Source organism: Lissotriton vulgaris, chromosome 4_1 (assembly GCF_964263255.1).
Source record: "Lissotriton vulgaris chromosome 4_1, aLisVul1.2, whole genome shotgun sequence".
Classification (NCBI taxonomy): Eukaryota; Metazoa; Chordata; class Amphibia; order Caudata; family Salamandridae; genus Lissotriton; species Lissotriton vulgaris.
In genome coordinates this window covers 244499265-244520322 of record NC_141691.1, presented here as the reverse complement: position 1 = coordinate 244520322, position 21058 = coordinate 244499265, and the positions used below count along the sequence as shown (strand labels likewise).

General features: G+C 44.4%; 1 protein-coding gene across 3 annotated transcripts in view; it reads right to left on the bottom strand.

Annotated features, from left to right (window-relative positions):
• CD99L2 (CD99 molecule like 2) overlaps nt 1-21058 on the bottom strand; it is a 516478-nt gene that overhangs the window by 63327 nt on the left and 432093 nt on the right. For all 3 annotated transcript variants that reach the window (XM_086918585.1, XM_086918586.1, XM_086918587.1), the window contains 2 exons: nt 12025-12072; nt 11647-11766 (listed from right to left, as the gene is read on the bottom strand). In XM_086918585.1, coding sequence (XP_086774711.1) covers nt 11647-11766; nt 12025-12072 — 168 coding nt within the window. The remainder of the gene's footprint in view (nt 1-11646; nt 11767-12024; nt 12073-21058) is intronic.

Here is a 21058-nt window from a genome sequence, read left to right as displayed (position 1 = left end):
TTGTACTTACACTAGAACCCCTAGTGATTGCACTCCGAAATAGGGCGGCGGAGTCGGGAATATTAGTTGGGGACAATCATAACTTGCTCTCCATATACGCCGACGACATACTGGTGTTCCTCCGTAGTTTGCAGGATGACCACTCACAACTAGCGGCCATCTTTGACCGATTTGAGAAAATATCTGGCCTGGCCATAAACCCGAGAAAATCACTAGGCTTCTTTTTCCGGGACGGGCAGAGACCCACCCAAATACAGTTTGGAACTCACGAGATCCAGGTAGCACCAACCACGTTTAAATACCTCGGTATTAATGTATTTCGGAGTCCGGAGGACCAAATAGAGGGTAATATACAGAAAGCAATCAATGGCCTTCGGGGCAGCGTGAACTTCTGGACATCCCTGCCCCTCTCTGTAATGGGCCGGGTGGTGATATCAAAAATGGTCCTACTTCCCCGGATTCTGTATTACTTCGTAAACTTACCAGTATTACTCCCGCAGCATATTTTTGCCACACTAAACACACTATTAATAAATCACATATGGGGGTCAGGAAGGCGGCGAATAAGCCTCAAGAAATTGCAACTGAACACCAGACAGGGAGGTCTGGGGGTACCAGACCTACAAAGCTACTACTACGCAAGCCAACTTCAATGGCTGTCGAGGTGGGTGGCGGGTAGGAATTTACACAAGATTGCTCTCACGGCAGACGTACTGGCATGTGGAGATCTCCACTCCCTTTTATTTCCCGCTGCTAAGATCCCCAGAAACTGCCACCCCCTACTGTATGTTGCTTTGAAATGTTGGCAAAAGGCGCTGTCGTATACGGCAGGAACCACTCCCTACGCAGACAACATCCACCTCCTAGGACTCCCAACGCCACATGGGACCCTGACACGACGCAGATTACAACCCTGGTTGACGGCCGGGGTGGACAGAGTGGGGGACCTGTTTGGGGACGACACTCTACTTGATCATGCCTCTTTCGCACAATACACAGGCGCCCCACAACGCTTATATCTCCTACACGCCTCGGTGACCCATTATGTCAGACGCACCTGGGCCCCACAACGCACCAAGCCTGAACAGCACGAATTAGTTCATCTCCTTCATTATATGGGGACGGGCGGACACCTAGTAAAGTGGCTTTACGTGGGCATCAGGGAACATGCGGCTTTGCCCCTCACCGCACTCAGGGAGACTTGGGCTACGGATACTGGGGAGGCCATAACAGACGGGGAATTGAAGATCATCCTGGGTCATTATAGGAAGGTGTCCAGAAATGTTAAATTCAAATTTATACAAGCCATGGTTCTACATAGAGCGTATCTCACCCCCCATAGGCTCCACAGGATGTTCCCTGCCACCCCCCACACTTGCCCTAGATGTCAGGGAGACGAAGCAAACACCCTCTATTGTTGTGGACATGCCCGAGAATACGCAACTACTGGGGGACGATTAGTCACATATTGTACTCTGTAACAGCCTTGCAGATCCCTGCGGGGGCGCTACCCTGCCTGATAGGACACAGGAAGAGACCAAAGAATTGTAAGGCACAACTGAAATTTCAGGATTTAGCCCTCTTATTAGCAATTAGAGTGATCACCATGAGGTGGAAATCGTCCAGTTCCCCGAACGCAGAAACTTGGCGATCAGACCTGCTGAAATGGGGAAAGGCGGAAACTGCTGCGCTGCATAGGGAGGAAGAGAAGGGCCTACGTAAATATCCAGTTGCGTAGGAATGGGAACGAATGCTGTTGGACCTAGACGATGTAGACGTAGAAATGACGCAGTGATGTACCTGCCGATTATATGCCAGTTGTACGGATAGCCTACAAATACAGGTATCTAGACAAATGTAGTGGTCAACCAGGCCTGTGGACAGTAATATTCTCTGGAAAAGCTACAAGCTAATGTATCCAAAATATAAGTGTGTACGGAGGGAATAGCCGGGAGACGGGGTGGGGGGAGGGAGGGAGTTAAGGGACAGTTCACATGCGGCGATACTGCAATTAGAGTGTTAATGATAATTGACGCAATAGCACAATACTTGGAAAAATGTAAGATATGACGAAAAACTGGATATGATAAATATTATGCCACAGTTACGTTAAAGAAAATGGAAAAGACTGATATAATGTAAATGGAATAAATGTACCATGTAATATCTGATACAGTCACGAATAAAAAGTTTTACAACAAAAAAAATGTCAGCAGTGGCTCCAAATGTCACTAAGTGCTGGTTCACTTTTAAAACCATCATTTATGACCTCCTTCTAAAACTGCTCAACTGTCTGAAATGAGGTTCTCCTGACACCTGCCTCTTGGTTTCTTAAACCCCTGCACCCTCCACTGATGGTTTGATTACTGAAATCTTGAAAACCTCATTGTCATCAGGTTGTATACCTGATCTCTGCAAAGAAGGAGTTGTGACTCCACTTTTAAAGAAGCACACCCTGGAGAACTCACTAGTAGAAACTATCACCCTAATATGCTGCACCCTGCCCTAGACGAAATAATGGAAAAAAGCCTAGCAGTTGAGCACATATTCTCCATTTTGGAAGTGTCAGCACTCCTTGATCCCTGGGAGCTCGATTTCCGCCAGAAAAGGGACCCAGAGAAGGCACTGCTATAAGCAATTGACAAACTGGAAAAATGGTGAATTAGGACAACTCAACAGATTTCTTTCTTAGATCTGCCGACCTCTTTAGATGCGTTAGACAACACAATTCTTCTCAACCAGCTCCAAAAAATGGCTATTTTGGGGCATGTGGGGGATCTTTTTCCTTCTCCCTGTACTCTGTTCCTCTATCTACCTCATCACCACTCTAATGGAGATCCTGCCATTAATGGGTTGTCATGGGCCTCTTTGATTGTAACTTCATTACTTATATATTGGCTATGCTGGACCATTAATCCTTCCAATGAAACACCACAGATGCATGACAGTAATGTACACTGATGGCACCCACTTGTTGATGCAGCTCAAACTCCTTCTGAATCTCAGAATCTGCCTGAAAGAATTTCAAGGCTGGATGTGAATGAGTTTTCAAAGATGGTCAAAGGGAACAAGACCGAACAATGGCCTGAGCCAAACAAACAGTATTGCTATATAGCCCCTCCCATTGTCTCTCCTTTTTAAAAAAAATACTTTTTATTAAGAGATATCAGCATATCAATCACATTTCAGAGAAAGTAATAAATCCGGGAACATGATAACAATAGGCCTTATAAACCTTACAGAATATAGCCTGGAAAGTCTAGGGTGAAGGGGGATCTTCATTGCTGGTGGCAAGAGGAGGTTGACATATATCCCCTCGATAGGCAGTCCACAAGCCCCATACTCTAGTCCACTTCTTAGGGCACCCTCAGGCCACATATACTGTTTTTTCCTGAAACTTTGACCAGTCCAAGTCATTCTCCCAGTCTCTCACTGTAGGTGGGAGTAGCGCTCCCCACCGCTGGGCATTTCGCTTGGCAATCATAAGCCCCAAAGTAACCCATTGTGTTGTGTAATCATTTAGATCTGTTGGCTCCCATATATTTAATAAGCATCTACAGGCTTCCAGGAGAAGATGTATGGACAAGACTGCGTTAATGGTGTTGTGTATGAGGCGCCAATAAGATTGTATCGACTCGCAATCCCAAATTATATGCATCCCCGTCTGCATTCACCCCGTCCAATCTTCTCATCCGTACCAACTGAGGTCCTGTCACATAAACCCTATGGAGGATTTTAAGTTAGACTAATTGGAGGTGAGCAGGTATTGCCACGACTCCGGGAGAGGAAACGGCATCTTGCCATTCCTCATCATCCATCTCGATACCATCTATGGACCATTTCTCTCGAAGTGTGTGAAGAGGGTCTGGCATGTTATTTATACGTTTTTTACATATGAACGAGATAGTCCTATCTGGGATGTGGCCATCTAGTACTATATCGTCCAGTGGGGAGGATTCGGGAAGGGTACTACCCCTCTGCAAGTGGGAGAGCAAGGCGTGCCTAACCTGTGTTCAGCGGAAAAGTTCTGAGTCGGCCAATTCAAATTGTTGTTGCAGTGCAGAGAATGGTTTAATATCCAACTTGTCCCACAGATCACAGACGTGCGAGAGGCCTATTAGGTCCCATTTGTCAAACCCCTTGCTTTTCCACAAACTACCCAGCTGTTCTGAGTCCCATAACGGTGTCGCAAGTGTAAGTCTGCGTTCCCAACCCATGACCTTAGAGGCCGTGTGCCAGACATGTACCGAATGTTTGGGGCCCGTAAGTGGAAAGAGTCGCGGTTGGAATAAAGGGCTCTATTGTAGTTCCCACCAGAGAGAGGTAATCTGTCCATATTATAACCTGGATCATCAGGTCGGGCGTAGGTACCGTGGTTGACAGAGGCCAGGTGAGCCGCCCAGTAAATACTTTTTGATGCTGGGGAGGCTGATCATACCAATTCAGGGGGAGTTTGCTAAGAGCGATACGTGGCTTTCTATTCTATACCAAATCTCGCTGGAGGCCCTCCACCTCCCTGAAGTAGGACTCCGAGACCGGATCTAAGGAATTCTGAAGGACATATAAACATCGGGGTAAGGACATCATTTTAAAAAGAGACTCCTTTCCCAGTTATTTATGTCTTTTCACAGCCTAATCAAAGTGGGTGTAGGTTCTGGGTATAACGAAGTGAAGGGTCCAGGGAAAGAAAAATTTCCAGATACCTGAAGCCCTCAGTGCGTGTCTGTATTGGACATCCCTGCGGTGGGACTGGCAGCTCTCCCGCCACCACAAATAGCAGTGATTTACTTCATTTAATAGAGTATCCAGAAAATCTACAGAAAACAGTGAGGATATCTAAGACCACAACCAAGGTCCGCCTCGGTTACGTCAGATAAAGCAGAATATTGTCTGCGTAAAGGGAGATACTGTCCTCCCACTCTGGAGACCAGCGCATGCCTCTAATCATTAGGTCTCTGCGGATCCAGGCTGCCAGCGGTTCCAGTGCTAGAGCAAACAGGAGGGGGACAACGGACATCCCTGCCAGGTCCCTCGACCCAACTCGAAGGTTGCAGATTTTTTGTTATTAACTACCACTTGGGCAAGAGGCCTAGCAAATAACAGTTTTACCCACTGAATGTATTTCGGGCCAAACCCCATCTTCTCCAACACTGCCCAACGATACGGCCATTCAATGGTGTTGAAGGCCATGGTGGCATCGAGGGAGACTATAATAGCTGGTTCCAGGATGGAGGCCGCCCTGCCCCCGAACGCCATGCACCCTACACAAGTTAATTGCAGTGTTTCGATGTTAACTAAAACCCGGTTGATCTGGATCAGCCAGTGCACCGATCACTGTGATCAGCTGGCTGGCCAGCAGTTTAGCCAGAATCTTGGGCTCTGCATCTAAAAGCGATATCGGCCGGTACGACCCACACTCCGTTTAGGGCTTCCCATCCTTGTGAATGGTGATTATGGTTGCATCATCTGGTCTATCGGTAGATACCCCTTGACCCTGGAATCCTCATACATATTCTTAAGATATGGGGCCAGCCTGTCTGGTTTAAGTTTGTAGAGTTTGATCGGTAATCCATTAGGGCCTGTGGCTTTACACGATTTGAGGGACCTGACTGCTGTTGCAATTTCCTCATTAGTTATAGCCCTATCTAGGAAGTCACGGTCAGTAACAGAAAGCCCGGGCAATGTTATGTCAACTAACATCTGGCAGGAGTCTTCTATAGAATAGGGAGTCACTGAGGAGTAGACAGCGCCGAAGTGAGCTGAAAACATGTCCACAATGTCTGGGGATCTGTGAGGGACCTACCCCCCTGCCCATGAAGCTCCGGCACTAGGCGGCTGGCCAACTCTTTCTTGTCTAACCACGCTAGTAGTTTCTCTGCCTTGTCTCCCACCTCGTATAACCGCCCTTGCGCTGCTCTCCCCAGGGCTTTAGCCTGGTCAATTGCCAACGCTCTAAATTCCTGCTGTTTGAATTTGAGATGGTGAAGTCGGGTGTGACGTCTGATATCAGGTCAGTATCCAGTTGGCTAATCTCCGTCTCAATGGCCTTTATTTCCCTCAGGTGCTCTTTCTTCTTTCCTGAGATTGAGGAGAGGGCCTGACCCCGGATCACCGTCTTAAAGGCCTCCCACAGAATCTGCGGGGATTCCACTGAGCCCTCATTGTCAATAAAATAGTTATCTATGGCTGTGAGGAGTTCCTAGCAGATTTTAGGATCTCGGAAGTCCCACGGGTTGATGGGGGCCACCCGTCACAACTGTTTGTAGCGGAGGACCATGTGGAGCCAAACTGTCGAGTGGTTAGAGATGCCTCTAGCAAGATGTTTGATCTCATGAATGTGGGCAATTTGGGATGCGGGGGATGAGAAGATAATCTATACGTGATAGGCTCCCATGAGCCCCGGAGTGGAAGGTGTGCTGCACTGTGTTTGGGTGATAGGACCACCAAACATCTACCAATCCCATAGTTTCAAGGAAGTCGGGGAGCCAACAAGAGGTGGGTTAACTGCACAGGTGTGGCAATCTAGTGTACCCGAGACAACGGAGTTCAGGTCTCCTCCCAATATTAACAGACCCTCTGGGTAACAATGTCGCCCCTAGGTCTCTAAAGGTTGTAGCTTGTAAGCCGGGGGCACATAAACCAACAGATGTGTGATGGGCTGTCCTTCCCATGTGCCCGAAACCCCAATGTATCGTCCTCGGTCATCTGTCCAGGTCGCCTGTACCACAAGGGGAAAAGATTTCTTCATCATAATACCCACCCCTTGTGAGCTAGAGGTAAGTCCTGCATGTGCCAACAATATGTAACCCCCTCGATGCAGGGCCTTGCATGCATTTCCAATAAGATGCGTTTCCTGAAGCAAAATAAAATCAGGGGTATGATGCTTGATGTATTGGAGGACAACACTACGCTTTATCTTGTCCCCCAACCCGTTGACATTCCAGCTTAACAATTTAATCCAGCAGTCACCTCGTGTAGCCATGACCAATTGAAAAATCTCTTCACCTCCTTTACGCGAGAGTGCAGTAAGCGTGCCTACTTCCCCTTCTGAAATTACGAAAGACGTTGCTGAAATAATGAATACAATAAAAACATAACAAAACACCACCTCTCAACACCCCCCCACCCGCTGCCCTGTACTCTGGGCCTAAAACTGACCATTGAAAACTTGCAGAGTGCCTGTCGCCCTTGTAAAGAACTCAAAGTTGAGGATAAGGGGGGAATTAAAGAGCTCCGCGTCCCTACCCCCAACCATGTCCCATGTAGATCCCATGAAAGCAAGTAACTCTGAATCATATAAGTCTACAGGCCTAGACAATTAAAAACAAGAAACCCCCCTCCCAGGCCCACCCCACTCCAGGCCCCACTCAGTTTAAATGCCGCAGTCAACCAAGTCTCCCTCTCAGCCAGGTCGATTGTCCACACACTCCCTGCTACTGCGGTCGTCCGGGCTCCTCATACCGGATTGTTAATCCTTTCCGCCACTGCCTCCAGTTGCTCGAAGAATGACGCTCTAACTCTCCACTTCAACCCGGAGGTGCGCCGGGAACAGCATTGAGCATTTCAGCCCCCTTTCTCTGAGGTCGCGTTTCACGGAAAGGAATGACCTCCTTTGCCTCTGTACCCTCTGCGTGAAGTCCGGGAAAAAGGAAATATTGGCGTTTTCGTAATGAAGGGGGGGCCCCTGCTCTAGAGTTCTGGAGGATAACATCTCTGTCCCGATAGTTCAAGACCTGAGCTAGCATGGGCCGCGGGGGAGCGCCCGGTTTGGGACGGCCACCCGGGACACTATGAGCTCGTTCGATGACAAAGAATTTACTGAGGCCTTTGGGCTGCAAATGTTTGAGAATGAGGTCTTCAACAAAAAAGATCAGGGGATTGCCCCTGCGATTTTTCCGCAACAATCTAGAATGCGGAGGTTGTTGCGCCGAAGACGGCCTTCATAGTCATCCAACTTGATGTCTGTGAGTTTGCGAGAGTCTTGGAGCTCGTGGACTTCCCCTTGCAGTTGCGGGACATCACCGACAAGACTGGAGGTTGTTATTTCTACCTGTCTAACCTTTTCATTGAGTTTCGCCAGATCGGCCCTGATAAGGTTAGCGTCGATCGCCATAGTGTCCATTTTGTGCTCCAACGAGGTTTTGACTCCGGTAATAGCTTCCATAACATCCTTCAGTGAGTTCCTGTTCCTCCTCGCCCAGGCTCCCCCTGGGCGGCATCTCTACATAACCGGTTCTGCTGTACTTCTTTTGATACCGTGAATCGGTCCAGTTTGTTAGTCTGCGTCGGTTTGGTCCCTCGGCCCCTGAGCCTTTATTACGCTCCATTTTGTTGCCAAGTGCCTACCCGCGACAGGCCCAGAGCACTCAGGGCAAGCGGATGTGCAGCCTCTCTCACCTCATGCCAGAAGGGCCGGCCGGTCAGGGCACCAATGTTCAGGTCCGGACACCCGGGACACAACACCAATTCTGGCCCCCTCTGGGGAAAGGCACTCTTCGACACAGTCCTCAGTGGCAGCGGCAGTGCCGGGAACCAGGCCGTCTCGGACGTGACCGGTCCTTAAGGTTGTGTCTTCTATAGTGCCCGGCTGCATGCTCCCCACAGACCTCCCCTGGGAGGACCACCTCCACCTTACCAGTGTTGAATTATGTTAGTCACTGATTGCATTATGGGAGGCCATCAACCTTTTCACGTCACCCCCTGAAACTCTGGGGCACCGTTCTTTACCGCTTTAGGGCAGCAGATGGGCTCTGTGAAGTCAAGCCCGGCCAGCTAGGTCGGAAAATACAGCCACTGATGGAGGAGTGAAGAAGAGCACGCCAAGGTTCACGGGCGCGCCACTGCCATCTGCTGATCAACGGCTGTTGTGCTCTATGCCGGCTTCGATAACTGTGCCCCTCTTGCTACACCAATTCCTCTCTATGGGCCTTCGATCACTGCCAAACTAGTCCGACCCAGGCCTCCGCTCAGCAGCGCAGCTCTGTTTTGCCTGCGGCGGCGCCCACAGTATCCGGCGCCACCGTGCGAAGTCGTCTAAACGATCGGGCCTCTCCCTCAGCCTCCACCGGTACTGTGGGTCCCAGCTTGCGTTTTGTGTGCAGGCCTCACCTCTCCGGGGCCCGTATCTTCTGTTTCCAATGTGTGAGGCGAGCCGGGATAAGCAGGTTGATGCCCGCTACTTTTCCGCTACACGGGGTCGTCGTCAGATGGGACGGATTATGAATCAGGAAAGACACGTGGAAGGGACGGGTATCGGAGCCTCACTTTACGCGGCCATCTTAGAACGATGCTTGCATGGTCTCTGCTTTTGACACTCCAAATTTTAAATCATTTGAAGTGTGGATTGATGAGAATCTAATTTAACTAGCAAATCAAAGCTGTTTCTTCCTCTTTGTTTCATATATTTCTTTAATCAAGGAAAGTCCTGTCCTTCATTCCAAAACCCCTTCATACCAATGTTCTATCCCAACCGGAATAGTGTAATGGTCTCTACTTGAAAATTACTTTATTATTGTTTTATGACAACAATAACAAGGAACCGTTCAAACACTACCTGTTTGTATTTTCTGTACGCACATATATTTAATAATGGGCGACTGTTTCAGGAGTATTGCTTGCTCAATATCCAGATATATGTGAGACATGAGTGAATTTCTTTGCATATTTGTTGGGTGTTAAAGATCTAAAAAACAATGTTAAGCTATTTTTGTATTTCATGATTAGCGAATAAATATGAGGATTAATAATAAAAGAAATACATGAATTGATGTATATACAATGCCTGTCCACATTGTGATTAAATCACTTGGTTAAATGGAAATTCTTTTTGATGGCATTATTTCATTTGCACCTGTTCCGTTGGAAAATATTTTTTTTATTTCGGGGGTACCCCATAACTTTTTTTTTATTTTTTTTTTAGGAAATGGACTCTACCTGGCCCTTCCAGACTGCATTCAACAAACTCCAAAACATTGAAAATTTTGTCATGAAAATGTAATAGGGCTCAGACAATTTTACCATTTACCTTGGGCCAGGAAGAAAACATACTAGTTTCTGGTTAATCAGTGGATACATTTTCATAACCCTTTGTATCATGTGCAAAGTGCTCTAAAACTGGAGAAATGTTGCTTTAAGGATAGTGTTTTCGAATCACAGCCTTTCCAATGCTCCAATCTCATTGTTTCCGTTTTTGGTCCACAAGATAAAGTGGTCTCATATTGTGAGTTGCTTGCTACGCTTGCCTGGACCTAAAATGTGGAATTGTCTTCCGTTTAACCGGTTAAACCAGCCTAACCATCTGCATTTCATGAAATCCCTCAACAAATTCGTTTTCTAGTAATCATTTGACTCCACTTACCCCCTACTCTTTTGGTCTCAGTAGGTTCAGTAAGAGCATCTTCGAGTGTCATGATGAGTTGTGAACACTTTGACAGGTCCCATTGAAACCTTTTGTATTTTTATCATGTGCTTATCTGCAAATTCTTTTGTCTCTTTCTAAGAGAAAGTGTGAAGTTTTAGACACTCGCATGGAGGTGTTAGCCTCATGTCCGAATCCCATCTAGGTTGACATATTTCTTTTGTTCATATTAAGGTCCCTGCCATAACATTCAGGACGCTGTCAGTGAAAGCCGACATGTTTCAACTGTTTTAGTTAGAACTGCAAATTATCTACATGTAAATTGAGGCAAGGCATTTATCACCACACTTATTTTGTCTTGTTGGAACTTTAGTGTCTCCACACTTAGAAACATGAAATAAAATCGCCAGATACTATAAAAAGTCAGGAATGTGACCATTAATGGGAGAGGCTTCACAACAGAACTCTTAAGCCAAACTCTCCAGAGCTGTGCAGAACTTGCTAACCTGTTAGGAATGTTAATCTTGCTTTCGCTGGCCATGTCATGCATTGTTGAATTTATTTTCCCATTCTGTGTCATTATCGTTCACATTTTATGCACTGTACTTTGGTTTTAGAACTAAACATTTTAGAGTTTTATCCTATGTTTCTTAGTGCTATCTTGAGTGTACTATTTCTTTACAAAAGATGGTTTTGAAGTTCCACTGTTTCCCTGACCTCATCCAGTATGACTAATCAGGACCAGAAAAAAACCCTCAACAGTGGGCTGTGTATGGGTTGCAGTCCAACTGGATTTCTAATTTGTGCCCACAATGACAGTACAAAATAAGTTCTCTAGAAATTGCAAAGACAGTGCACATAAAGAGGTATGTTGGCCTGGTAGTTTGGTAGAAAAAGGTAATTATTTTTCCTGACAGGAGTATTTTAAATTGTGGCAATACCTGTTGTGAACTATATATTTTTTTTGTAGTGGGATATTGCACCAAACACAACATACAGAGTTCTCTTCAGGTCAGGCACCAATAACAATTCTTGTAGCAGGTGACTGCGGATATGGACACATCAGAAGGACTGTGTAGGGGGAAGCTTGTGTAGGCTCATTTGCATAGTTAACGTTCTGCTTCTTCTGTTTGGATAATTTGCATTATTATTGGGAGTAAAATATATCAATATGTCGATTGTTTGTGGGCTCATATGGCCCTTACATGTAACAAAGGATCTATATCCAAAAATAAATGAACTCCTAAGGTTTAAGCAGTGCAAAGGCTGACACAACTGTCCCAACTTACGTTGTATATTGAAGCAGAATTTCTTTTGCTGATACGAGATGTAACTGGACACTGCACCGATCAATGCCATTGCCAGCGCACTGGCTATTCCTGCAATTGTTCCCGTCTCTGCAGCACTGTCTAAGGTGAAAAATACAACAAAAAACATGGATTACACCCAATGTAAATGCAGTACTACAAGAAATGCTTGCAGAAGTTCTAAGATTCTAGTCTCTCCTGCAAAAAAATACTCAGTCCCAGAAATATCCTTAAAAAAAATAACATTTTAGTATATGGATCTATTGATCCAGACACCCAATTTCCAGTATTTACATATCCGAATCAACAGAAATAAAACGCTTACTAAGAACAGGAAGGTTGCATTGAGGAGTTACTTACTGAACCCGCTGTCGCTGCTACCGCTTTCTCCCCCTCCACGGCCACCACCTGAAGAAGACAAATGCAATACATTAAGTGTGCTTGGAGTACATTCTCTAAGCACGGACGTGTAGGGCTGGAGCTTGAACAAACATTCAGAGGGAACCTGCTTTGGAATCCAGCAGTATTGCTACACCCAGTATAAGCAGACAGAACAGATCATCCCAGCTAGGAAGATCCCACGATTCTGTTAGTAGTGAACAAAGATAATCCATGAAAATGTGCACGGTCTTGGAACTTCATTTTACTAAATTAACAGTTTAACTTCCGAGAAATATTAAATCATAGTTTCTGTATTACAGGCTGCAATTGTTTTATATTTATTGCTTTATAGTAATATATACAGTTTGAAGTTAAGATGTTAAATACCTAAAAAAAGAATTCAGTCATCAAACATTAAAATAAACATTAAAGTAGATGGTGCAAGCACATGGACGAGCCTAGGGCATGACTAGGAAACCAACAAACCTGAAGAATATAGTAATACCAGCACTATATTACATGCTGTGAATTTGACAAGTCTACAGGGAAGTTGGGACTGGGTACCTCCTAAAAACAAATTTTGATAACACGAGGCCAAATGCTGTGTTTTTACATCAGTTTCAGCCACATTACTCTTCCGGGGTGGATGCTAAGACGCAGAGGGTTCCCTAGTGCACTGCTGTGACTGTTTGGAAGGATGCCTCTCTCACGTGCAGCAGGTGTGCTGCTGCGAATGCATGCCCGACCAGGTGCTGTGATTGACTACTCCAGTCTGAGAGGCCAGGAGGGCGGAGCTCCACTTCCAATGTGGGATGGAAGGTGGAAGAGATGATGAGGTGGTTCGCCCCTCGGCTAGGTGAATGCCGCAGCACCACCAGCCTACACTGTCAGACCACAAAGAAATCTCTCACCATACCTGTAGATGTGCGCAGTCCTGAATGATAAGGTAAAAATTCATAGGAATAACACTAGGTAAAGACCAGTCTCACCATTAGCAGCAACAGACATTTAAAGGAGTGGGGGAATTTTGCTTACTTAAGTAAGTAAGGGGATATGTGCCTGAATTTAGATGGGTAATACCAACAACTACTATTAAAGTCCATTACTTTTGCAGTGTACGCGATAAGCAAGTCACAATTATCACTACTGCAATGGACTCAATTCCCTATTCGCTTTCCTTTCCTTCTCAATACTTCTTACAGCATTGTGAGCTTATTTTCAATCATCGGAGTAAACATTTCCCATTGAGGAATATTTCTCCTACAAACCAGTGTAAATACCAACAAAAATTCTATGAAAGATGAATAATCATAGCCAACAGGTCGCAAAAATGTTTGCACATCTTTGTCCCTCCACAGTCTGTGCCTAACAATGCATTCTGGCATTCCTTATGTAGCAGCTTCCCAAAGGTCTACAGCACATTTAGTTTCCCTCCTTGCTAAATATGCAAACTGACAAGGAGATGAACATAATTTCATGATTTTAAAAAGTTTTTTTGTCTATTTTTGAAGTACCTGATTAGTAATATTGGTATACCAAGTACTGTTTGCCCCCAGGTATGACTGCTAAAAGAAATAATCCCAAATGTGGAATTAACAACCTCTCTGGATGCCTAGCCATGAAATAGCCCATGGGCAACATTCTCTATATCAAACAGTTTAGAAATGCATTTCAATAAATTTATCCTCGGCAAAAACAGTTGATTCTCTTCTCTGCAATTCACGTGTATGTTTAGCAAACATTCACACTTCAAATTAATCCTCAGTCATAACAGCATTATGTCACGGGTCTCCCGTTGCTAGGGAAATTAACATGTGACTTTTCAGAGTGTGAGACTCTCTCAGCAGGGCAGAAGGGAACTAGTATTACAGAACATGTCATATGCCCACGGCACATAGGGTGCTGAGACAAATAATGTACTGCCATCACCACGTTATCCTAACGTGGTTCGTCATGACGGTGGAAACAGATTTCTTAAAGAGACACAGCTTCCTAAAACTATTACACATACTGCAGGATCGATAATCTTCTAAACAAAAGTTCTCACAGCAGGCCATTTGCACTCATTTATTTTTTGTGTTCCATAATGGTTAATAATTTTAAGAAGAAAACAAGGTTACAACAATAAATAAATCAAGAGATCATATAGATTTAAGGAGAGAGAGCCTAGAACTAGCAAGCCCTAGTCAGAACAAGAACGGTCCACTGGATCTTGACTGCAGATCAAGAATTCTGGAAGAGAGATCTGGATCACGAGCCTGTGCATGAATTATTTCTTATATAACTCCTGTGTTCTTCCACCCAATAGGTTTAACACATGGAAATTTTCCCAACATCTACCTACATGTTTTAAAATTGTTTTTAGTGTATCGATCCAATGTTATTTCAACTTCCAGTGGCACTCCTTTGTTAGCTGCGATTTGCGAATCTTACAGAAAAACCTATTTATTCATGCAACAACGTCCTGTCACACAACACAGTAAATAATGATCTGATTGAACCTATTCCAAAACCGCTATGCCGTAGCCAATGACCATGTCTTAATGAATTTGGCTCTAGTCTACTTCTTGGATACATTAAGTCAGATTTTAAGAACCGTACTTGGAATATATTCATTTGAGTACTTTTTAATAATCAGTATATGAAGTTACAATAACAACCCATGCAATCGAAGCATAACTTAAAGCGGTGTACGTGTACAATTAAGGGTGTAGCTCACTATCAAACTCTTATATGTGATTATGTCCATGTAAAACTTGAGGGACATACATACTTCAAAAAATACACAATCTTCTCTTGATAGTTGCACCATCTTGAATAATCTGAAAGGTTTGCCTGTGCATGCACACAAGCAAATTTATGGTGCAGTTTGACGTGTCCCTTCCCCAGCCGCGTGAGGATGGGTGGCCGAGCGGCCAGGAGCGGCTCCTCAGTGTTGTAGCATGCCAGAGAGTGGATTATTATTCATATTCAATCATAAAAACAGCCAACGCATTTCGTTCCCATAATGAAACTCATACGGCACCATGGAAGGAAAGTGTTGATGTTTAGCAAGGTGTTAAGCTGTAGCTTTTGGAGCTTACCTTTACCATAAGGTGAAACTACGTTACAAGATATACCCTCACGGTGTCACAGATTACAACCTTATTAAGCCCTGATGACGTTCCTCAAGTTTCATTTTGGGAATGAAACATGTTGGCTGTTTTTATGATTGATTATGAATTTTGGAATAAAGAAACTAGAAATCATTAAGGACTAGATTTACTTTCTTTGGTGCAACTCTTTTGTTTAATTTGTATTATGATCTGTACTCAGCGACACCAAAGGGTGACAGGTGCTTGATCAGTGTGCACAAATTCTCAAAGGTTCATTTGCAGTACAACAGTGAGGTGCTACGGGTCCGTCGCCCTGCATCTTTTTGGTTTTAGAGAGTGAATTACAGCTGAGGTGGATGGTAGTTCACCCCAAGCAATAATGGCAGTATTCTTGTTCTGTCCAGCAAAGCTTTCAGTAATTTAAACCTAAACTCAATCCGTGGTAGGTATGGTATTAGACAAAAAAGGCAGCAAGGAGGGATGAAGGGGCACTAATTACCCCCATAGTCATCTCCATTTTCTAACCCTGTCCGGGTAGTCCATGAGTAAAGATGGTTGAGGGCATCCCTGAGACAGTTTTATTACTCCATCTTTATTGTTTGTCTTTGTGTATTTTACTGTGTGGATCCCAACATATTTGTTTGTACGGTCTTCCCCCTCCCTTTCCATCCCAGGTGTTGGTCAGCACAGGGATGTTGCAGCAGCCCAATGATGAAGCATGACAATATTAGTGGGTGAGGGCGTTTTTACAAAACCTTGCGTTTTCCCTATATTTATTTATTTTTTAGCACTTGTATAGCGCGGCGGATCATCCCCAAGGGGATCTCTTGGCGCCTTGGCATGACACTAACAGGAACCAGGAGCAGTAAAAATCCCTAAAATATCCAGGTTTTTAGGCTTTTTTAAAGTGTCCCAGAAAAGTACAGGACTTGGAGCATAGTGAACAGTTCTTCCCTGGCTACGACCAATAGGGCGTTGCCATAGTCCAACCTGCATGCAATTAGCGCCTGAATCAGGGACTTTCTTGCACCCAGGGGGATCCAAGGAAATACTGTTCTCATCATCTTCAGGATTCCAAAACAAGTGCCCGAAAGTGATTTTACATGATCTTCGGACAACAGTTTGCTGTCCAGCAGAACTCCCAGATTCCTGACCTGGTTTGTAGGGGAAGGGGGTTCCCCCAGCTCAGTGGGCCACCAATCTGGCGTCCAAAGTTCCTCTGCCTTCCCAAACAGGACAATCTCCGTTTTATTGGAGTTCAGCTGGAGGAAATTGTACCCCATCCATTCCACTATGTTCAGCATACAGGTCTTGAACTTGGCTCTGGTGACAGCAGGGTCTGATTCGAATGGAATGATAGTCCTACTTTAATTGGGGGCAATCTGTGTCCCCAACCAAACGCACAGCTGAAAGTCGCCGTCCTGGCGGTCAAAATTGATTCAAAAAATGACTCTCTGTACTCATTATAATCCATGTTTTAACATCATTTGTCTTCAATTTATATTCAATCGTTTTTTAATCCACACGCGGAGTGGTATGCCAATTTTCTCGTTTTCTTATGTCAAAGCTGGGCCATCCAAACCTCTAGCTAAAACATGAATGACGCAAATTCGTCCGAGGCAGTGTTTTGTTTATTAAAACCCAATGCATTTCGGGCCTGTGGTGCCCTTCATCTGGGGTCACTACAATTGACAAGAAATAAGGCTTACATTTAGAAAAAATGTCACCTCTTAAATCAGTGATATTTACACTTTACAATTTTACTAAATGTTTATTACATGTATACTTATCTGTGTTGCCCACCTTATATTCTATAGCAATATTGCACACCCCTCAGCAAAACAAATCTTTCAGTAGCTCATTCCTAAATGTTCAGATATCACTCCCAATCAACTCTCAAAACCGTCATCTATCACATCTTATTCTCAGTCCATACTCTGCCATTATCTTATGCGGTTCATTGGTTATTGCTCCCATTTATTCGATTATTTCTCTCTTGCCTCATGCATACCGATTGCGCTGACATGTTTTAATCAACCAGATTACCTACTCAAACCATCGCCCCGTTTTCATTTAACTTTCATACTTTCTCCTATCCCTGCGCTCTTACTCCCAAACTCCTCCTTTACCCATTTTCCCTTAATGCTGTGAAAAAACGTCTCTCCTAAGCCACAAGTATTTCAACCTCACACTCACACATTCACATGTAACCATTCAGTTAATCCACAGCTAAATAACTACTAAACTCACATTTCAAATCATCACGCACTTTCTCGCCAGACTTAACACATCCCTATTATTATTTGACAAACATCATTCCGTACCTGCCTCGATGTTTAAACTACAACAGTCCTCATTTCCGTTCAACAGATGATGGTTCCCTCCCTGCTCCAGCCCATTATTTAATCACATGCACCCATGGCAATCGGCCCCTATTGGACAATTTTCCACCAACAGAGTCACTTGAAAAAATAGCTTAGCAATCTCAGAACTCCGACTCCCATAATGCAGTTTAAAAGTTGGGTTTCAGTGCAACCGCATCATAAACAAAGTATTCCATCACGATCCAAAAGTCAATTTAATTAGTGTAAACCTTTAAACTACTTAAAATGCCTTCCGGTGTTTGATGAAGGTTATCGTTCATAATATTACAACACTGTCTTCAATGTACGAACCACGATGTCTCACCAGCCGTGTGGAAAGTTGCTTAATTAGTCCTTCTTTCGTCTTTCTTCATTTCTTGTTGGGTGCTATCCCAATGTAGGGCATTATTACGACAACATTCACAGTGGGGGTAGGGATGCACTCCTGTTTTAACTATTGTGTCAAACTTGTCCAATATTGTTTTTAAATGCGTGCAGTTTGGATTAGTGCCATGCCCATATGGCACCTGAATAAGAGTCCTACTTTAATTGGGGGCAATCTGTGCCCCCAACCAAACGCACAGCTGAAAGTCGCCGTCCTGGCGGTCAAAATTGATTCAAAAAATGACTCTCTGTACTCCTTATAATCCATGTTTTAACATCATTTGTCTTCAATTTATATTCAATCGTTTTTTAATCCACACGCGGAGTGGTATGCCAATTTTCTCGTTTTCTTATGTCAAAGCTGGGCCATCCGAACCTCTAGCTAAAACATGAATAAATATCACTGATTTAAGAGGTGACATTTTTTCTAAATGTAAGCCTTATTTCTTGTCAATTGTAGTGACCCCAGATGAAGGGCACCAGAGGCCCGAAATGCATTGGGTTTTAATAAACAAAACACTGCCTCGGACGAATTTGCGTCATTCATGTTTTAGCTAGAGGTTCGGATGGCCCAGCTTTGACATAAGAAAACGAGAAAATTGGCATACCACTCCGCGTGTGGATTAAAAAACGATTGAATATAAATTGAAGACAAATGATGTTAAAACATGGATTATAAGGAGTACAGAGAGTCATTTTTTGAATCAATTTTGACCGCCAGGACGGCGACTTTCAGCTCTGCGTTTGGTTGGGGGCACAGATTGCCCCCAATTAAAGTAGGACTCTTATTCAGGTGCCATATGGGCATGGCACTAATCCAAACTGCACGCATTTAAAAACAATATTGGACAAGTTTGACACAATAGTTAAAACAGGAGTGCATCCCTACCCCCACTGTGAATGTTGTCGAATGGAATGATCGCATGCATGTCATCCGCATATATATTTATATGCGGGTCCAACAGAACACCCATTTTTTCCTCCTTTTCCTCTTTGTGTGGGTACAGGTATAGTACAGAGCAGACAGGCTTAATTTAAGAAAATGTGTAAAGCATATTAAAGTAACAAAACTGTTACAAATTCGAAAACACCTTAATAAAAATCCCATTCCAACTTAGAAAATAAGAGACGATTTTAATGCGAAAAATGACAAAGAAAATGACAAAAATCCATTAGGGGTAGCCAGAGATAAGAATTGTCAAAGTTTTAAATAAACACAGCGCCAAAAGACATTTAGTGCCAACTGAGGCCATCTGGCTGCGCTTCACTGGTGCCAAGGCATGAGTTAAGGCTGACTGAGATAGAGCCCGGTTGGATACAGAGACCAGGTTCATCCGGTTTGGAAATTTTAACTTCTAACTTGGTCTCCAAAACTGAAGAAAAAAATCCTACGTGGGGCAAAGCCGCAGGCTTTGGCAGAGATGGATTCCTCAAGGCCGAATAGTTGGCGGTTGAGTCCCGCTGAAGCTGTTTACTTTTAGAGGAAAAGCTCAGATTGGGAAAAAATCAAAACTCATGCCCTGAGGGTCTGGATACTTTAGGCGCCTTTGCCAGGTGAAGTTTTCTACCATTGGACTTAGTAAACTTTTTGGACCGTGAATTTCTCCAGTGGGGGAAGGCTGAAAGCTTTAGCCTAACAGGGCCGCACAATGCCGCATACCTTCTCTACAATGTCCTGCTGAAAGGGATTTGATGCTGTTGGACTGCTCAGAGAGGGAGCAACCTGAATCTTTGGCACAGCCACAATGCACCATTGTCCCAGTCTGCTGTCGGTTCTCCACACAAAAAGTTATGAAAACCTTTTTAAGTCCCAGGTTTTAGGGTTAGGCAGGAGGAGTACACTCTGACACTAGTCAATGGTTCCAGGATCTCAGGAACAAGACTTGGAGGTCAGGCCTTACTTGACGGAAACCACCATTAGGGGCCAGGGCAAGACCTGTTGAAACTACTTAGCTGATCTGCCTCAGGAAATGGGCTTCTTTCAGCTTGAATGTCACTGTAGCTTAACAAGCGATTAGCCCACTGACACTTGGAGTCCATGTCTTTGTCCTGGGTACAAGAAGCAACAGGTCCAACCCTTAGGGTTCTCCTCACAGGTCACAAAGGCAGTTGCAGTCCTTCTCCTGTCTTGCACAAGTCCAGTCTCCCATAGGTCCAGTAGTATTCTGAAGAGGGTGTCCAGGGGTGCCACGTTTATGCCTGCCACTAGTCTGTGGGTGGGGGTGACTTCTGGCCCCACCCTGACCAATAGGTGGATAGGGCTAATCCTACCCACTTTTGCATCAGTTCATATGTGCCCTATTGAAAACAATCCAAAAGTGCCCTTCTCTACCTAAACTCAACATTATGTTGTGCAAAAGAACTCAATTTTAAGGATTCCAACACGATGTAGCAGCCCACTTTACAGCCAATGCAGGAAAATGTGTGCAGCAGATGAATCCAATGTGAAACAGCGTTCCTGCTCTGGGCAGGCCTACTGGTAAAGGGATCCTTACGGTGGTACATGAGGTATTGAAGCACCCGCTGCCAGTGACAGATTAAATGCTCAGAGATGGTAGCTCCCCTGGTGACAAGATGCGTTTCTTGCGACTTACTTATCACCTGCCTCCGATTTAAAGAGCCCATATACAAGGAGTGGGAAATATGTTGCAGGATGTAGTTGAAGAAGGGTACCCCAAACTTTTATACTGTCACACCGGTGAGGGTGAATTATAAGAGTGATACCTCCACCTCAAACTTTCAGTCTTATACAAAAAAAGCATGGGAAAAATTAGTCTGGAATTAGGTCAATCTACCTTAGTATCATGTTTCAGCAAAAGGAAGTACATCTGGAATAAGGCCCTCCAAATTGAAAATAATTAAATCTTTCAAGCTCTCTGATGTATCTGCTGAAACAATGAAAATTTGGCCCCACACATTAACAAAACATACCTAGGTTTTTCTAAACTCATCAACAGAGGCTGAAAGGCTGAAGTAGAAACTGCTGAGGACTCAAGAATGGAGAAGGAAGACCCACCTGTACGCAATCCTTAACAGACTGCTCAAGATTGCAGCGCGATAAAAGGAGTGAATCCTAAACAAGTAAGACTACTGAGGACCTTATCTCCATCTTAAAAGTAGTGAACCAGGAACAAGTCAGTAAAAAAGTATTCACTACAGTGGTTTACGCAC